The sequence below is a fragment of the Colletotrichum destructivum genome, chromosome 3, assembly GCF_034447905.1.
Source record: "Colletotrichum destructivum chromosome 3, complete sequence".
Lineage (NCBI taxonomy): Eukaryota > Fungi > Ascomycota > Sordariomycetes > Glomerellales > Glomerellaceae > Colletotrichum > Colletotrichum destructivum.
Genome location: NC_085898.1, coordinates 5512700 through 5524896, shown reverse-complemented (window position 1 = coordinate 5524896; position 12197 = coordinate 5512700). Strand labels below are relative to the sequence as shown.

Sequence of the window (12197 nt, the reverse complement as noted above, 5' to 3'; positions counted from 1 at the left end):
CTCAAACACTGATCCACCTCGCCATCCATGTGCGCGTGATCTGCTTCGCCTCGTCGACCAGGCCGAGATCGAGCAGCATCTGCACCGCGCCGCGGGTCGAGCTCTCGAGCGCGCTAAAGACCCAAGAGTGCGTGAAGCTGGTGTGCTCGCCGATGAAGACGGTGTTGAACTCGGTCTGCCAGAAGGCCGGGAGATACAGCTGCTGCTGCGGCACGATGGGGACGGCGAAGGCGCCGGCGTGGTGCTCGTCCTGCTCCCAGCAGTGGCGCTCGTAGTTGCCCGTCCACATGTCATCGGCGATGGGGCCGTGGATCTCGACCATGGCCCGCTGGATGTAGGCGATGTGCTCCTCGACCGGCATCGCGCAGCCGACGACGGCGTCCGCGTCGGGCGCGTACGACGTGAGCATCACGCCGGGGCCGGTGCCGTTGATGTTGTAGGACGGGTAGCAGATCTGGCCGATGCCGTAGATGTCGGTGCGCCCGCAGCCGCCGATGATGGGCTGGTCCAGGTGCTCCCAGAAGCGCGTCTTGTACTGCATGGCGACCTTGACGGCGCCGAGGAAGACGGTGCGCTCGATGGCGCGGCGCATCAGGCTCGAGTGCGGCGGCAGCTCCCAGTATTTTAGCAGGTTGAAGGGCACGCTGTTGAAGACGTAGTCGAACTGCTCCGTCGTCGTCGCGTTCCGGAGCCAGGGGTTGCTGCCCGTCTCGCGCCACGTCACGTCGAGGTTGTTGGCCTCCTCGTTGTACTTGACGCTGAAGACCTTGGTCTTGTACGCGATGCGGTCCTTGATGATGTTCTCAAAGGCGGCGGGCAGGCGGCTGATGCCGCCGTCGACGGTGCGCCACTCATTGGCGAGGAAGTAGACCGTCTCGAACTCCCACATGGGCCAGACGATGTTGGATGGCGTCACCTCGTCCGTCACGTTCAGGTCCGTCCCGATGACGTGGCGCAGGTACTCGACCTCGGAGAAGTCGAACATGCCCGTCTCGACGGCCTCCTTATGCGCCTTGAAGACGTTGGTCGCGTAGAACTTGGCCCTCTCGGGGGTCAGGGCCTTGAAGTCGTCCAGGGCCTGGATGGCCTCCTTGGCGGCCGTGGCGTTGGAGTAGGTCGTGTTGGTCATGAGCGAGGGGTCGGCGGCGATCTCCTTGCGGCCCGGGACGGTGCCGTCCGGCCGCCGCTCCTTGGTGGCGACGGGGGCGTTGTCTGAGACCTGGATCCACGGGATGAACTTGACCTGGAGGGAAGGGTCGGCGCCGGCGTTGGCGTTGATCTCGTTGAGCACGTCGGCCAGCTGGTAGATCATCTTCTGGTCGTTGATCGGGTACGTCTCGTTGGTCTCGGCGTCGTGGATGGTGTGCGGGAACCGCATGGGGCCAAGCTCGTGGTGCTGGTGCTCGTCAGGGGTTGATCCGTTCAGGTACGTGGTGCGAATGCGGCCTCCGATTCTCTCGGAGGACTCGAGGATCTTCCAGTTGTGAATGCCGACAGAGTCGAGCAGCAGCTAATTGTGGAGAGAAAAAAAGTGTCATCAGTTCAGTGTCACTCATCCAGCAGAAAATGTCATCCAAGAAGATGATGGGGTCACTTACACCGGTGTGCAGACCGGATATGCCGGCGCCCAAGATGCCAAAGGTCTTGTTCTTGACTGATGCGACAAACACCTCGTCGGGCTGCTTCTGCTTGAGGTACTCGACGCCGTCGAACCACGGTCCCATCGGGTCCGTGGCTTCGGCGAAGGTCGCGCGCTTCCTGACCTTGCGGCTCTTGACGACGTGTTCCGCCGAGCGGCCGACGAGCTGGTCGTCTACAAAGGCGTGCAAGCAACCCGAGGAGACATCATCGGGTACCAGCCAGACGAACTTGGTAGGCCTTTGGTCGATCCAGTCCAGATGGCGCTTGGCGGCAGGGTGCGATCCGATGTGCGTCCGGCCGATCTTGTGGTGCGCTTCGAAGGGGGCCTTCAAGCCACAAGCACCGTAGACGATAGACAGCTCGCCATCCAGAGAGCCATTGTAGTCAATGTTGATGTTCTGGATGCCGTTCTTCTCGACTTCAAAGGGGCCTTGGAACGAAACGGCCTCGCGGAAGATGGGCTCCGCAAGCGTCGTCTGGCACAGAGTTGCCGCCGCAGTGAGCAAAGTTGACCAGCGAGCAGCCATGTTTGTCCTTTGGAACAGCTATAGAGACAAGGATAAAGGGGAGAGTATAGGGATAGTGACGGCCAAGATCTCGAACCACGAGTGACCTGACCTCGCTTTATTTGTACCGAGGAGTCGAGTCACTGGCTGAAGTTCACTAAGAGAGCAACCCTTCAAAGCTCACTCTGCTCCTGTGAGGCTCTGAAGATTGCGGTGTTGACAAGCACCTTGATGGACATTATCGAGACTTGGCGGTGTTCTAGAGGCTGGGCATCGTCAATATAAATTAAGAAACTGGTCCCGGGACCGAGGTTCTCACTATCGCAGTGTCTTGGCCTCGTCGTGTTTTCTCCTCGCGATGCACGCACTAAGCATAGTCGTTATCAATCATCAAGGCGCCCCCCCGGGCTCCGCAACCACTGCAACAACGTGGGATGTATGCCCAAAGAGGGCGCAGCCGGACCATCCAGAACGTGGGAAATTCTAATCGCGCATACTTGGGCGTCGTCGTCGTCGTCTCCTAGGGCTCAAGGTTTCTCGCTTCATGAGAAGCCATATCGTTGGCGGCTTGGCGGGAGGGCCGGTTGCATGGGCCCGGCCTTGTTTCTCCTCCCGGCATCGGAACCGCGGGGAACCCAGCTTGAAGGAACCCGACAGCCGGCTCTTGTTTCCTCGGGGTCCTTATCGTGTGTCACCTGTCTATCTCGGCAGAAAGCGTGTCTTCTACAGGTGCATGGACACACTTGATCACATTCCTGTCTTTAGATAACGATGTCGGTAACATGGCAAAAAGAAGCTGGTTAATCAAGAAACGCACCCGCCCCAGGGAAGTTTTATGTAATGAGTTACTGACTGACTCCAGACGGCGGGGATTCTGGGGTGGATATCTGGAGGCCCGATGCCACAACAGGCAACTCGGAACTGTCCCCCCCCCCCCCCCCCCCCCCCCTCCTGTTTCTTGACTTACTCAAGTCTCGGGGACTGTGATGTGTTACCACTGCCGAGTCAATGTTGCACAGCCCGTACAGTTTTCTCTCAAGGGCCAATGGCTTCGCACACGGGACGGAAATGCGACGGTATCTCTTCTCCGAGCAAGAGCGGTGTAATTGTGGACCGTCGGCTAAACGTGTGAAGCCGGCTTGCCCATCGCCAAGGAAACAAAATCGGGGTTCGACAAGCCCAAATCTCTTGGCCCGAGATAACTTATCTTCAACAGTCCAGCGGCGGGTGCTCCGCAGATTTGGTAACGCATTGTCCATTGTTCCTCCATGGTGGAATGGCCGGGTCTCAGATGCCCATGGGGACAACGTCTGGTGCGGAGTGGGAGGATAGAAAAGGCCAAACTTTCATTGTGGACGGAAAGTGATGAGGCGGTCCCAACCCGGGGTAACATCAAGCACAATGAGGGAAAAATCCGACGCAACTGTATGGATTACCTAGGAAACTGGCAACTCATCTCATAACATCCGGTGCGCGATTTGTCACAATTGGATGATATAAGATGTGTTGCTGATTGGCCGATGCCATTGACTATAAATGATATAGTGTTGCAAATACCACCACTTCCAAGTGTACCACAACGACAACGGTTTGTTTAGTCGTTATCAACGATTGGCTCAGCTATGCATGCCTACTAGAGCTAGTGCTGATTTGCTAACTTTCCCAAGTCAGCTTGGTTCTCTTAAATGAGCCTCATGAGTTTTAGTCGACAAGGGCGAGTAGTGACATGAGTCACTACCAACTACTGTCAGTTAAGAGTTTTGGTCAGGCGTGCGTGCATGCATGACAGTACAGTTGACACAGCGGGCACCCTTTTCCACAAAGAGTTTTAAACAGTTGTACTGACACTGAACTGGAATCTTAAGGACGACTTCCTCTTAACAAATCCCCAACCTCAAATGATCGTCTCGTAGGACAGGACTTCAGGCCACGAGGAAGACCCGAAATGGATAACTGGGTTTGCGAGCATGTCGCCAGAGCCCCTGCAAAAGGTACTATGCGGGTCCAGTCTACTATGTACTCTGGCTGTGACAGCTTGGGCTAACCCTGTCAGCGCCCGACTAATGATGAGTAACTATCTTTGCTATATCCAAACGAAATCCGCCCATGTGAATCTATCTTGTTTCTACAATTCTAGTCCCCCAAAACCACCATGAATCGACGTTCCTCAAGGTACCATGTTCCGTCGAGAGCAGAATAGTGGCTGGGAAGCAACGCTTGATTGGCCGGACACCTTTCTCCCACACCTTTCTCCCACACCACATCAACCCACCCCCGAACTAGTTGGAAGGGCGACAGGCACAATTACGAAAGGATGATGAACAAATACCCATCACGACACTGACCTATCATGATCCGGGCCACGGACGACGATGGGGGGTTGCAGGAAGCGTGAAATGAATGCCATGTAGGATCGATTGGGTGACGCCCACCGGGTATTGTTGTGGGCTTCCCAGTTCATGCGCTTTCGCGCGACCGAGCGCGGCGCTAATCTAATTTTTTTTTTCCCTTGCTCTCTTCCGGGTGGTGTAGTTTGCCTCCTCTTCGCACGTTGCATTGCAAATCACTCACGGTGAGGAGAAATCGGCCGGGGTCCAGACTCATCTCATGGCCTCTCCACTCACCGTCTTCGGAGGAAAGGTCTGAACATCATACCACGCACGACAGAACACCCCCCCGGCGCGGACCTCCGAGTCATGAAGCACCCCCCGAGACTACTACTACTACAGAAACCTGTCCGCTGCCGTTATGTGACTGGTCCCCCCCCCCCCTTGAACAAAGGCGAACTTGTGTTGTTGGTTCTTGTGGACTTGGGCGAAACACCACGTGACGGACGGACGGTTGTGCCCCCTTTCTCCGCCCAGTATTTCTCATGCTAGCTAGCTCAGGGGCGTTTGTGATCGTCATGGGTGGGACCAAAATGCGGCTTTAAAGAGGGTCGCGTGGCACAGCACATCCAAAGAAAGGCCATCTGCCGAAGAGTTGGCATGCATGCAAGACAGCGTGCTCTGCCTACAGAGTACATATACGAGAAAGTCAGTTATTACAGTCGCTGTTTATCGCTAATTCCCGGCGAATAAGCATGTCAAGCTATGACACCCGGTTGCTCCATCAACAGAAAGCTATATCAACACGAAGCCTAAGCTTTTTCTTCTTTCCTTTAACCCTCCCGCCAAGTTCGGGAAGATCACGATGATCAACTGGACAAGCTCGACAAGCTCGCGGGAGTTGTCCGGGAAGGGGGTTGCGGGTATCCGGGTCCACTGAATATCGAAATGAAGAGGAGGCGGAATTACGTAGCTCAACCGGGAAGAGGGTTACATCCAACGAAGCAGGGAATCTTGATTAAAACTCCTGGATGTTTGCCAATGCCACCCACGGCCGGCCGGTTGCTCTTCTCTCTTGCTTTCGTGTTTCCCGCCCCCGAGATCCTCTCCTCATCGGCACTCCAGCGTGATCCCCATCAGCCAAACTAACCCATCAGTCACTCTTTTGATCAACTCGGCTTCCACTCTTTTTCCAAACCAACTCCTTCCGCTCCTTTTTGATCGACGACGGCCGTTCTCTTCGCGCCACCAGCCCGCTCTTTTCAATTCCCACACCGTAAACGTTAAATACCGACATATTTCGACCCGAACCGCATAATGCCTGTCCGCCTAGCAGAGACCACCCCGGCCGCGCCGGCACCGACCATCTCGGCGGTGGCCTTGACGACGACCTTCACGCCGCCCGCGCAATGCGCCGAGAACCACCTGACGATGCTGGTCGGCGCCCTCGAGAAGATCTGGATCAACGAGCCGGTACCCCTGCCCAACCAGACGACCTCGTCATGCTACCCGTCGGAATGGCTCGGCGGGTACGAATCCGTCATGTCCAAGTCCAGCTCCATCGCTCCCTACATGAGCCCCCTGGTGTGTCCGGACGGGTGGAACACGGAGAGCAGCACCTGGGCAAACGGCTACATTGCGTGTTGCGCGTCGTACGTTGGAAAAAAAAAGAAACCCGCCCTCCTCAACTTCCCTCTTCAACTTTGGAGAGGAAAAAAGAAAAGAAAGAAAAACCCATGAGAGGGACGGTGAATGACTGACAAAAAAACACAGTGGCTTCACCTTCGCCGCGCCATCAAAGGCGATCGACACCGACCGCCCGGCCTATGGCGGCACATGCTACAGCAACTTCGACCTCAGCCAGACGGCCACCGTCACGGTCTACAACCCGGAGGAGCTCTCGACGACCATCGACTGGGTGGCCACGACGACGCCCGCCCAGGCCTACGCCCACCCCATCGACGGCATCGCCGCGGACTACACGCCGAGCGCGACCGCGGGCTCCGCCGCGACCGGCACCGACGGCGCCGGCGTGGCCGTCAAGACGGGGGAGAACGCCGCGCCGCATCGCGGCGGCAACTCGAGGGCGGCCTTTGTGATCGGGTTCCTGCTCGCGAGCCTGGTGGCTTGGTAGTAGAAACTTGATGATGCGCTGCGCTGGGGAGGGGGAGGGGAGAGGAGGAGAAAACAAAAGAGAGAATGTTACGTCACGACTTCAGGACCTCGTCTACGAGATGTTGGGGAAACGGGGGTGGAGGGTCACTGATTTACCGCCAAGTGACGCCCTCGCCAACTCTCGTAGCCTTCACTTCTTATAATATTCAATTCACATTTACGAGTTTCGGGACTTTGGAGGACAGTCCTCTTTGTTCGGTGTCGTTGAGCTTGCCCTGAGTTTTAGATGACGCTGTGTTGGCGACTTTTGTTCTCCTCAACATTTGAGCCCTTGGGCCCTGAGCCATGGCAGTGGCAGTGGCAGCAACACGCAAGTGAGCCACTCACACATGCTGACTGAGATTGGATAATCATTCAAAGGTTTCATCTATAGTGGTCACTTTATATTTGCACGTGCGGGAACGTGTTGTGCTTGTTCTATTTACATACCGATGATGATTCTGTTTAAATTGTAAGTCGTCCCGACAATCGTCCAGACCACAGAATCTGGTCAATGTGTGTGGTCCTAGGCCCTGGTCTCTTCACGTCCATGACGTGCAAAGTAATCTTGCAGGCCGGTTACCCGACTTCTCATCACAAGCTTTTGGCTACGGTTCGAGAAGAAGCCAAAATCCACCAAGGAAACTCTCCCGGAGCAGTGAACTGTCCGGCACTGAGACAACCACTCCCGTGTTTCTGTCCTGCACGAAGGTTTTGCTGAGGCTATCTTTGGTAGACAGTAAGTTCAAATGTTCGTTCGGCGATGATTTCAGCGATTTGCTTGTGTGACCTTCCAGGCCTGGATCTCCCGTAAACCTGTCATGGATCTAAGAGATTTCCAAGCCAGCCACAAACGTGTTACTGACGAACAGTCGACACAGAGGAGGCCATGTCTTGCCGCAGTTGCATCACAATGCACATCTCCAAGACTGTTGAATGCCTGCCTACGTTGTAAGGGCGCGCGAATAGCCGAGGAAATGGGGTCAGCAGATACCGAAACCGAACGCATGACCGTTTGCACCCGTTGTCCACGATGTCAACTCTATTGGCGCTTACTTCAACAGAAGAACGTACTTGAACTGATTGTGAAAAGGGGTTCAAGGTTTCCCGACTGTTCAACATCGGACCCCTGTCATTTGGCCTCCCCCCTCCCCCGTCCCCCCTCCCCCCACCGCAGTCAGGTACGAAACATCCTCGCAGAGCTTGCTGATCGATGTCCCCAGGAACCAGCCAATGACCCCTCGCCTCAGAAATACATCTCATGATCATCAAGGGGGGGAGGTCGGATGTGAGTGCCGCCGATATGACGAGATGGGCTCCATTACGCAGATCCATTTTCCAGGAACCGCAAACGTTAATCAGACTTTGGCTCCAATTCTCGTCCGAAGAGCGAGCCTCCGTTTCAGCCCAACAACTCAACGACGGTCTGACACCCATGAGATACTTGTAGATGGTGTGTGGCTTGAGAGCAGGAGAGAGGGGGATCCTCGTCCGCTGTTTCGTTTCACTTTGTTAGAATCGACAAGTCCCGCCTGCATTACTTCGTCGCAAGAGCAAGTGTATCCAACCGCGCAGTAGAACAGACAGTCCAAGGTTTCCTTGATAATTCATTCATGTTCGGAACCAGACGAAATATCTTACTTTTTAGAGGAAACTATTTATGCAACAACACCGAAACAGGAAACTGAACCAACTGCAATCGTTCACAGCCTATTGGAGTGATGGGCCTGGGAGTCGATGGCTAGGTAGGAACCCAGATTTCGCCATCAAGCCTCGTACGAGGCGACAGAAGATTGAAGTTCTGGAGAGCAGCGCCAGAAAGACGGCAAACAGGTTTGGTTCGAAGCACCGACAAAGAGGAACCACAGTAGTAAAGGCTCCCATACTCCAAATTAGAGCAGGCAGTCAGTCGTGTCTCATTATCAGTAATCCAGTACTGTTACATGTAAAATCTCCCCCCCCTTCCACCTTCTCTCAGAAAAAAAGACTAGTGCCAACTTTCAACTTTGGAATATGTGCAAAATGAGAGTGATGTCAAAAAACTACTCCTCATCCTCCTCGAGCTCGGCGGCCTCGGCGTCGACGGCCCGCTTCATCATGCGCTTGAACTGCCTCTCCCTCTCGGCGATGGCGCGGCCCAGGTTGCGGCGGGCCGCGGCGGGAGTGGCGCCGGCCTGCATCATCTGGACGGGGACAACGCCGCCAAAGGGGCCGGCGCGGGCGGCGTTCATGCAGCGGACCAGGCAGACGTTCTGCTGGCCAGCGACCGTACCCGTGCATGCCTGACCGGCAGGGATAGTGACCCTCATGGGGTGGTCGGTGATGGCACCGTCCTGAAGGGAACTAGTCAGCTTGGCGTTCCATGAAGCAATGGGACCTCGCGGGGAGTCAACTTACGCGGTTGCGGGAGTTCTGGCCAGGGACGGTAAGAGGGACGGCGACCTCAGTCCACGAGGTGGCGGTGCCATCCTCATTGATGTCGCATGTGTAAGGGCCACCACCATCAGCGTTGACCTGATGGACGGTCAATTCGAGGGTGCCGCCGGCTTTGATCTGAGGAAGCGGCTGGCCAGTCATCGCCATGATCGCCTGTGTACCGGACTCGATATCGTTCTCTCCACCACCAGTGGTCTGACCCACGGTGTCGGAGCTGGGACCCTTGAAGCGGGTTGAATCGACCTGGAAGGGCTGGGCACGAGTGCCGTCACGGGGAGTGTTGGGATCAACACCCAGACCCATAGCCCTACCGCCGTCCGCGGTGGTGGCATCGATAATGGCACCATGGCCAGCCACCAAGTGGGCGGCGGCGAGGATGGCGGCAGCAGCGACGGTCTTGAGAGACATTGTGAAGTAGTTGGTTTTGTTGTAGATGTAAAATGATGGAAACTCCTTTCCAGAGGAGTTGTCAACGAGTAGTATCCTGCCGGAGGAGGGAAGTCAACCGAAAGAGAAGGAAAGAGACTGCTGAAAAGCTGAAGATGTTGATGCTGATGATGAGAAGAGACGAGAGGGAAAGGTTGGGAGGAGCAGCCCGTTTTGTACTCGAGAGACGGCGATGCCTGGGTCTATCCAACATTCGACCGTCCCCCCCCCCCCCTCCAGCCCACATGCAAAGGAAACACAGCAAAAAAGCATCCTCCTCTCCCTCTTCGAGCGTTGCCGGCAAGTTTTACCATCCGGTGCTCCTCCAACCCCCCCTCTAGGACAACCCTTCGCGTTGGCACCAACTCAAGATCAAGCATATTGTTTGGACCGGAGACCCAAAAAGATGAGGCCAAACACCGGCGACAACAACCGCCTCTCGTGATGGAGGCGGGTTCGAAACACGACCATGACCGATTCGAACGTCGTCGAGGAGGCTCTGTGTAAGTCAAAGAGAGGTGAGAGTATGTTTATGTGAAAGCCGGGAGGAGGAGAAGGCGGAGGAGAGAGAAGTAGGGGTGGTGGTGGGTAGCTAACTTTTGCGGAACAGCCAGCCAATCGCATTGTAATGCATATCCCCCTACTTCCCGGCTTGATGGAGTATGGAGTCTGAAGAAACGCTGTCGCAGATCAGGAAACGTTTGTTGCACATCCCTGGCGGAGGGTACAGGTAAGTGCAGGGAGGGAAGCTGTTGCAGGATCTGCGCCACGTCCGCATATCTGGGGTGCGCGATGGGAGGAGAATGTGACGGGCAGCCAGATCAAACACCCGTTCGCCTACGAGACCGTGCCACGGAGACTTTCGCAGGCAGGACGACGCGAGCCGTTGGATGCTTGCTCGCTGGAATGGCCTTGCGGCGTAGTCTCGAACTCGCGCTCGGCCGTCCAGAACGGTGGTCCTTTGGGGGGGGGAGGGAAGTCTAAAGCGAACGACTTAGAGAGAGGACGCGAGATAGACGCAGAGCTCCCTGTGACGCCTATCATCTTAATGTTCTGGAACAACGACGAGCCTTGGTACCATTGCACTGAGGTGAACCGACAGCGGGCGACAGTGGATACACATGAAGGGAAGTTGAGATGTCATATTAGACAGTCATGCCCGTCATGCCATGCTGGCGGTTCCGGGTCTTGTAATTTCTTGTGCAGATCTTGCGTGTCTTGCGGACGAGAAACCATTCAATCCGGACGGTGCATACAAGCATGAACAGACACAGCCGCTGGACGCCACGACGGATGGTATGGTATGCACTCCATCCTGCTTGCGGGAGCTAACGTTTAGTGCCAGGCACGCCAGGGCAAACTTCGTCATTGCCGATGCTTGTCTCTGCCCTTGTAGCAGCCTTTTCCTTCCCATTGGCCCGTTGAAGAACCTTGACTCGGCGGCTCAAAAGTATGTTGAGAGTATGCCACGCAAAAGAGACTTCGCACCTTTCCGGATGTGCGTTAGAGTGCGGTGAGGAGGTGGCATCCAGGACTCGAGGAGGAGGGGGGGGGGGAAGCACATAGGAGGCAAGAGGAGACAAGGGGAGAAAGGGAAACTCCCTAGTCCAGGAGGTTGAGGGAAATTCAATCGCCGAGGGCAACGCGGTACCGGAACCGACGATTGGGTGCGCGCGCGCCGTGTTTCGTCGATCTTGTGAATCGTCTCCTCGGGCACAGCTCCGAAGAAGACGCATGAGCTTGCCGGCCGGTTCCAAGGCGCGTCGGGATGCACCGCAGATCGTTTCTCGTCCCTGCGGATCACCAAGCAAACCCCTGGGGATACCGACACAGCGCAGAACAGGTCATTCTACCGCCGTTGTCGTCGTGCGGCTCCAAATTCAGGGGCAATACGGGCTCATCGTCAAGGGAGACCCGGGCAGTGACTGTCGGTTGTCTGTTCCTCCGACACAGACAAGGCAATTCCACATGCGGATAAGGTGCAGAAGGGGCAGGTTTGTTCAAAAGGAGGGGGGAGGGGATGTTGCGCTTGGATCTTTGAACAGACGACCGGTGGTACAGTTGGGGAGGCATTCCCTGGAGAAGGGGGGGCGACGATGGCTGAGTCGTCGACCTCGATTTGCCTTGTCCGTGCTTCACCAAGGCACACTTGGATCTGGAACAGCGTGACCCCACCCAAGAATGGAAGCGGGAGTTTTTTTAGGGAGAAATAAGCTTGGAGAAGAGTTTCTCTTTCTCGGAAACACGGCGGCCAGATTAAGCTTCGCTCATACCCCGGGTAGGGGGGTGGTTTTGCCCATGACTGCATATTGATGAGCATAGGGCACACAGAAGACGCCCGCAGGCTATTCTGGCTTGTGCGTGAGCAGGGCGAGCTCGCCTCCTCCATTCCATGAGGCGCGCCCCCATCCAACCGAATCCGGACTCGGGGCGTCCGGCTCACACACAAACCGAGGACGAAGGCATTGGTTCGCTAGCTAAACATCGACACAGTTTGACGCAGCCTCGTAGCTAAATCCTTTTTTTTTTTTTTGGATGGATTTCTCAACAGTTGGCGGAGCGGTTGTGCCGGATATGAGCAGCTTCGCTTTGGCCTCTTTGTTTGCGAGTTCGCGCTCGCTTCCGGCTCAGGGGCCGATAGCCGGCGAAGAAGACCCACTATTCCCGGCCGTTTTCCCCCCACATGTCTCCGTAACGCCCGCCGCAA

General features: G+C 56.0%; 3 protein-coding genes across 3 annotated transcripts; 1 reads left to right on the top strand and 2 right to left on the bottom strand.

Moving 5' to 3' along the window:
- Positions 1 to 2374, bottom strand: CDEST_05798 (Putative amine oxidase, FAD/NAD(P)-binding domain superfamily). The gene is made up of 2 exons (XM_062921957.1): positions 1599 to 2374; positions 1 to 1510 (listed from the first exon to the last, which is right to left on the bottom strand). The coding sequence occupies exons 1-2, from the start codon at positions 2166 to 2168 to the stop codon at positions 2 to 4; spliced, it is 2079 nt and encodes a 692-aa protein (XP_062778008.1). The 5' UTR covers positions 2169 to 2374; the 3' UTR covers position 1.
- Positions 2375 to 5232: 2858 nt separating this feature from the next.
- On the top strand, positions 5233 to 7063 carry CDEST_05797 (uncharacterized protein). The gene is made up of 2 exons (XM_062921956.1): positions 5233 to 6126; positions 6248 to 7063. The coding sequence occupies exons 1-2, from the start codon at positions 5792 to 5794 to the stop codon at positions 6606 to 6608; spliced, it is 696 nt and encodes a 231-aa protein (XP_062778007.1). The 5' UTR covers positions 5233 to 5791; the 3' UTR covers positions 6609 to 7063.
- Positions 7064 to 8670: 1607 nt separating this feature from the next.
- CDEST_05796 (Putative egh16-like virulence factor) lies at positions 8671 to 9609 on the bottom strand (the record flags this gene model as incomplete). The annotated part of the gene is made up of 2 exons (XM_062921955.1): positions 9026 to 9609; positions 8671 to 8961 (listed from the first exon to the last, which is right to left on the bottom strand). Exons 1-2 carry the CDS (start codon positions 9470 to 9472, stop codon positions 8671 to 8673), a joined length of 738 nt encoding a protein of 245 aa, XP_062778006.1. The 5' UTR covers positions 9473 to 9609.
- Positions 9610 to 12197: the final 2588 nt, after the last annotated feature.

What these genes read in the sequence shown, in the direction of transcription:
- CDEST_05798 (XM_062921957.1), bottom strand. Translation starts at nt 2,168, where the DNA reads ATGGCTGCTCGCTGGTCAACTTTGCTCACTGCGGCGGCAACTCTGTGC. An exon ending in TATCCGGTCTGCACACCGGT is followed by an intron (nt 1,511 to 1,598) that starts GTAAGTGACCCC and finishes CTCCACAATTAG; the next exon opens with CTGCTGCTCGACTCTGTCGG.
- CDEST_05797 (XM_062921956.1), top strand. Translation starts at nt 5,792, where the DNA reads ATGCCTGTCCGCCTAGCAGAGACCACCCCGGCCGCGCCGGCACCGACC. An exon ending in TACATTGCGTGTTGCGCGTC is followed by an intron (nt 6,127 to 6,247) that starts GTACGTTGGAAA and finishes AAAAAAACACAG; the next exon opens with TGGCTTCACCTTCGCCGCGC.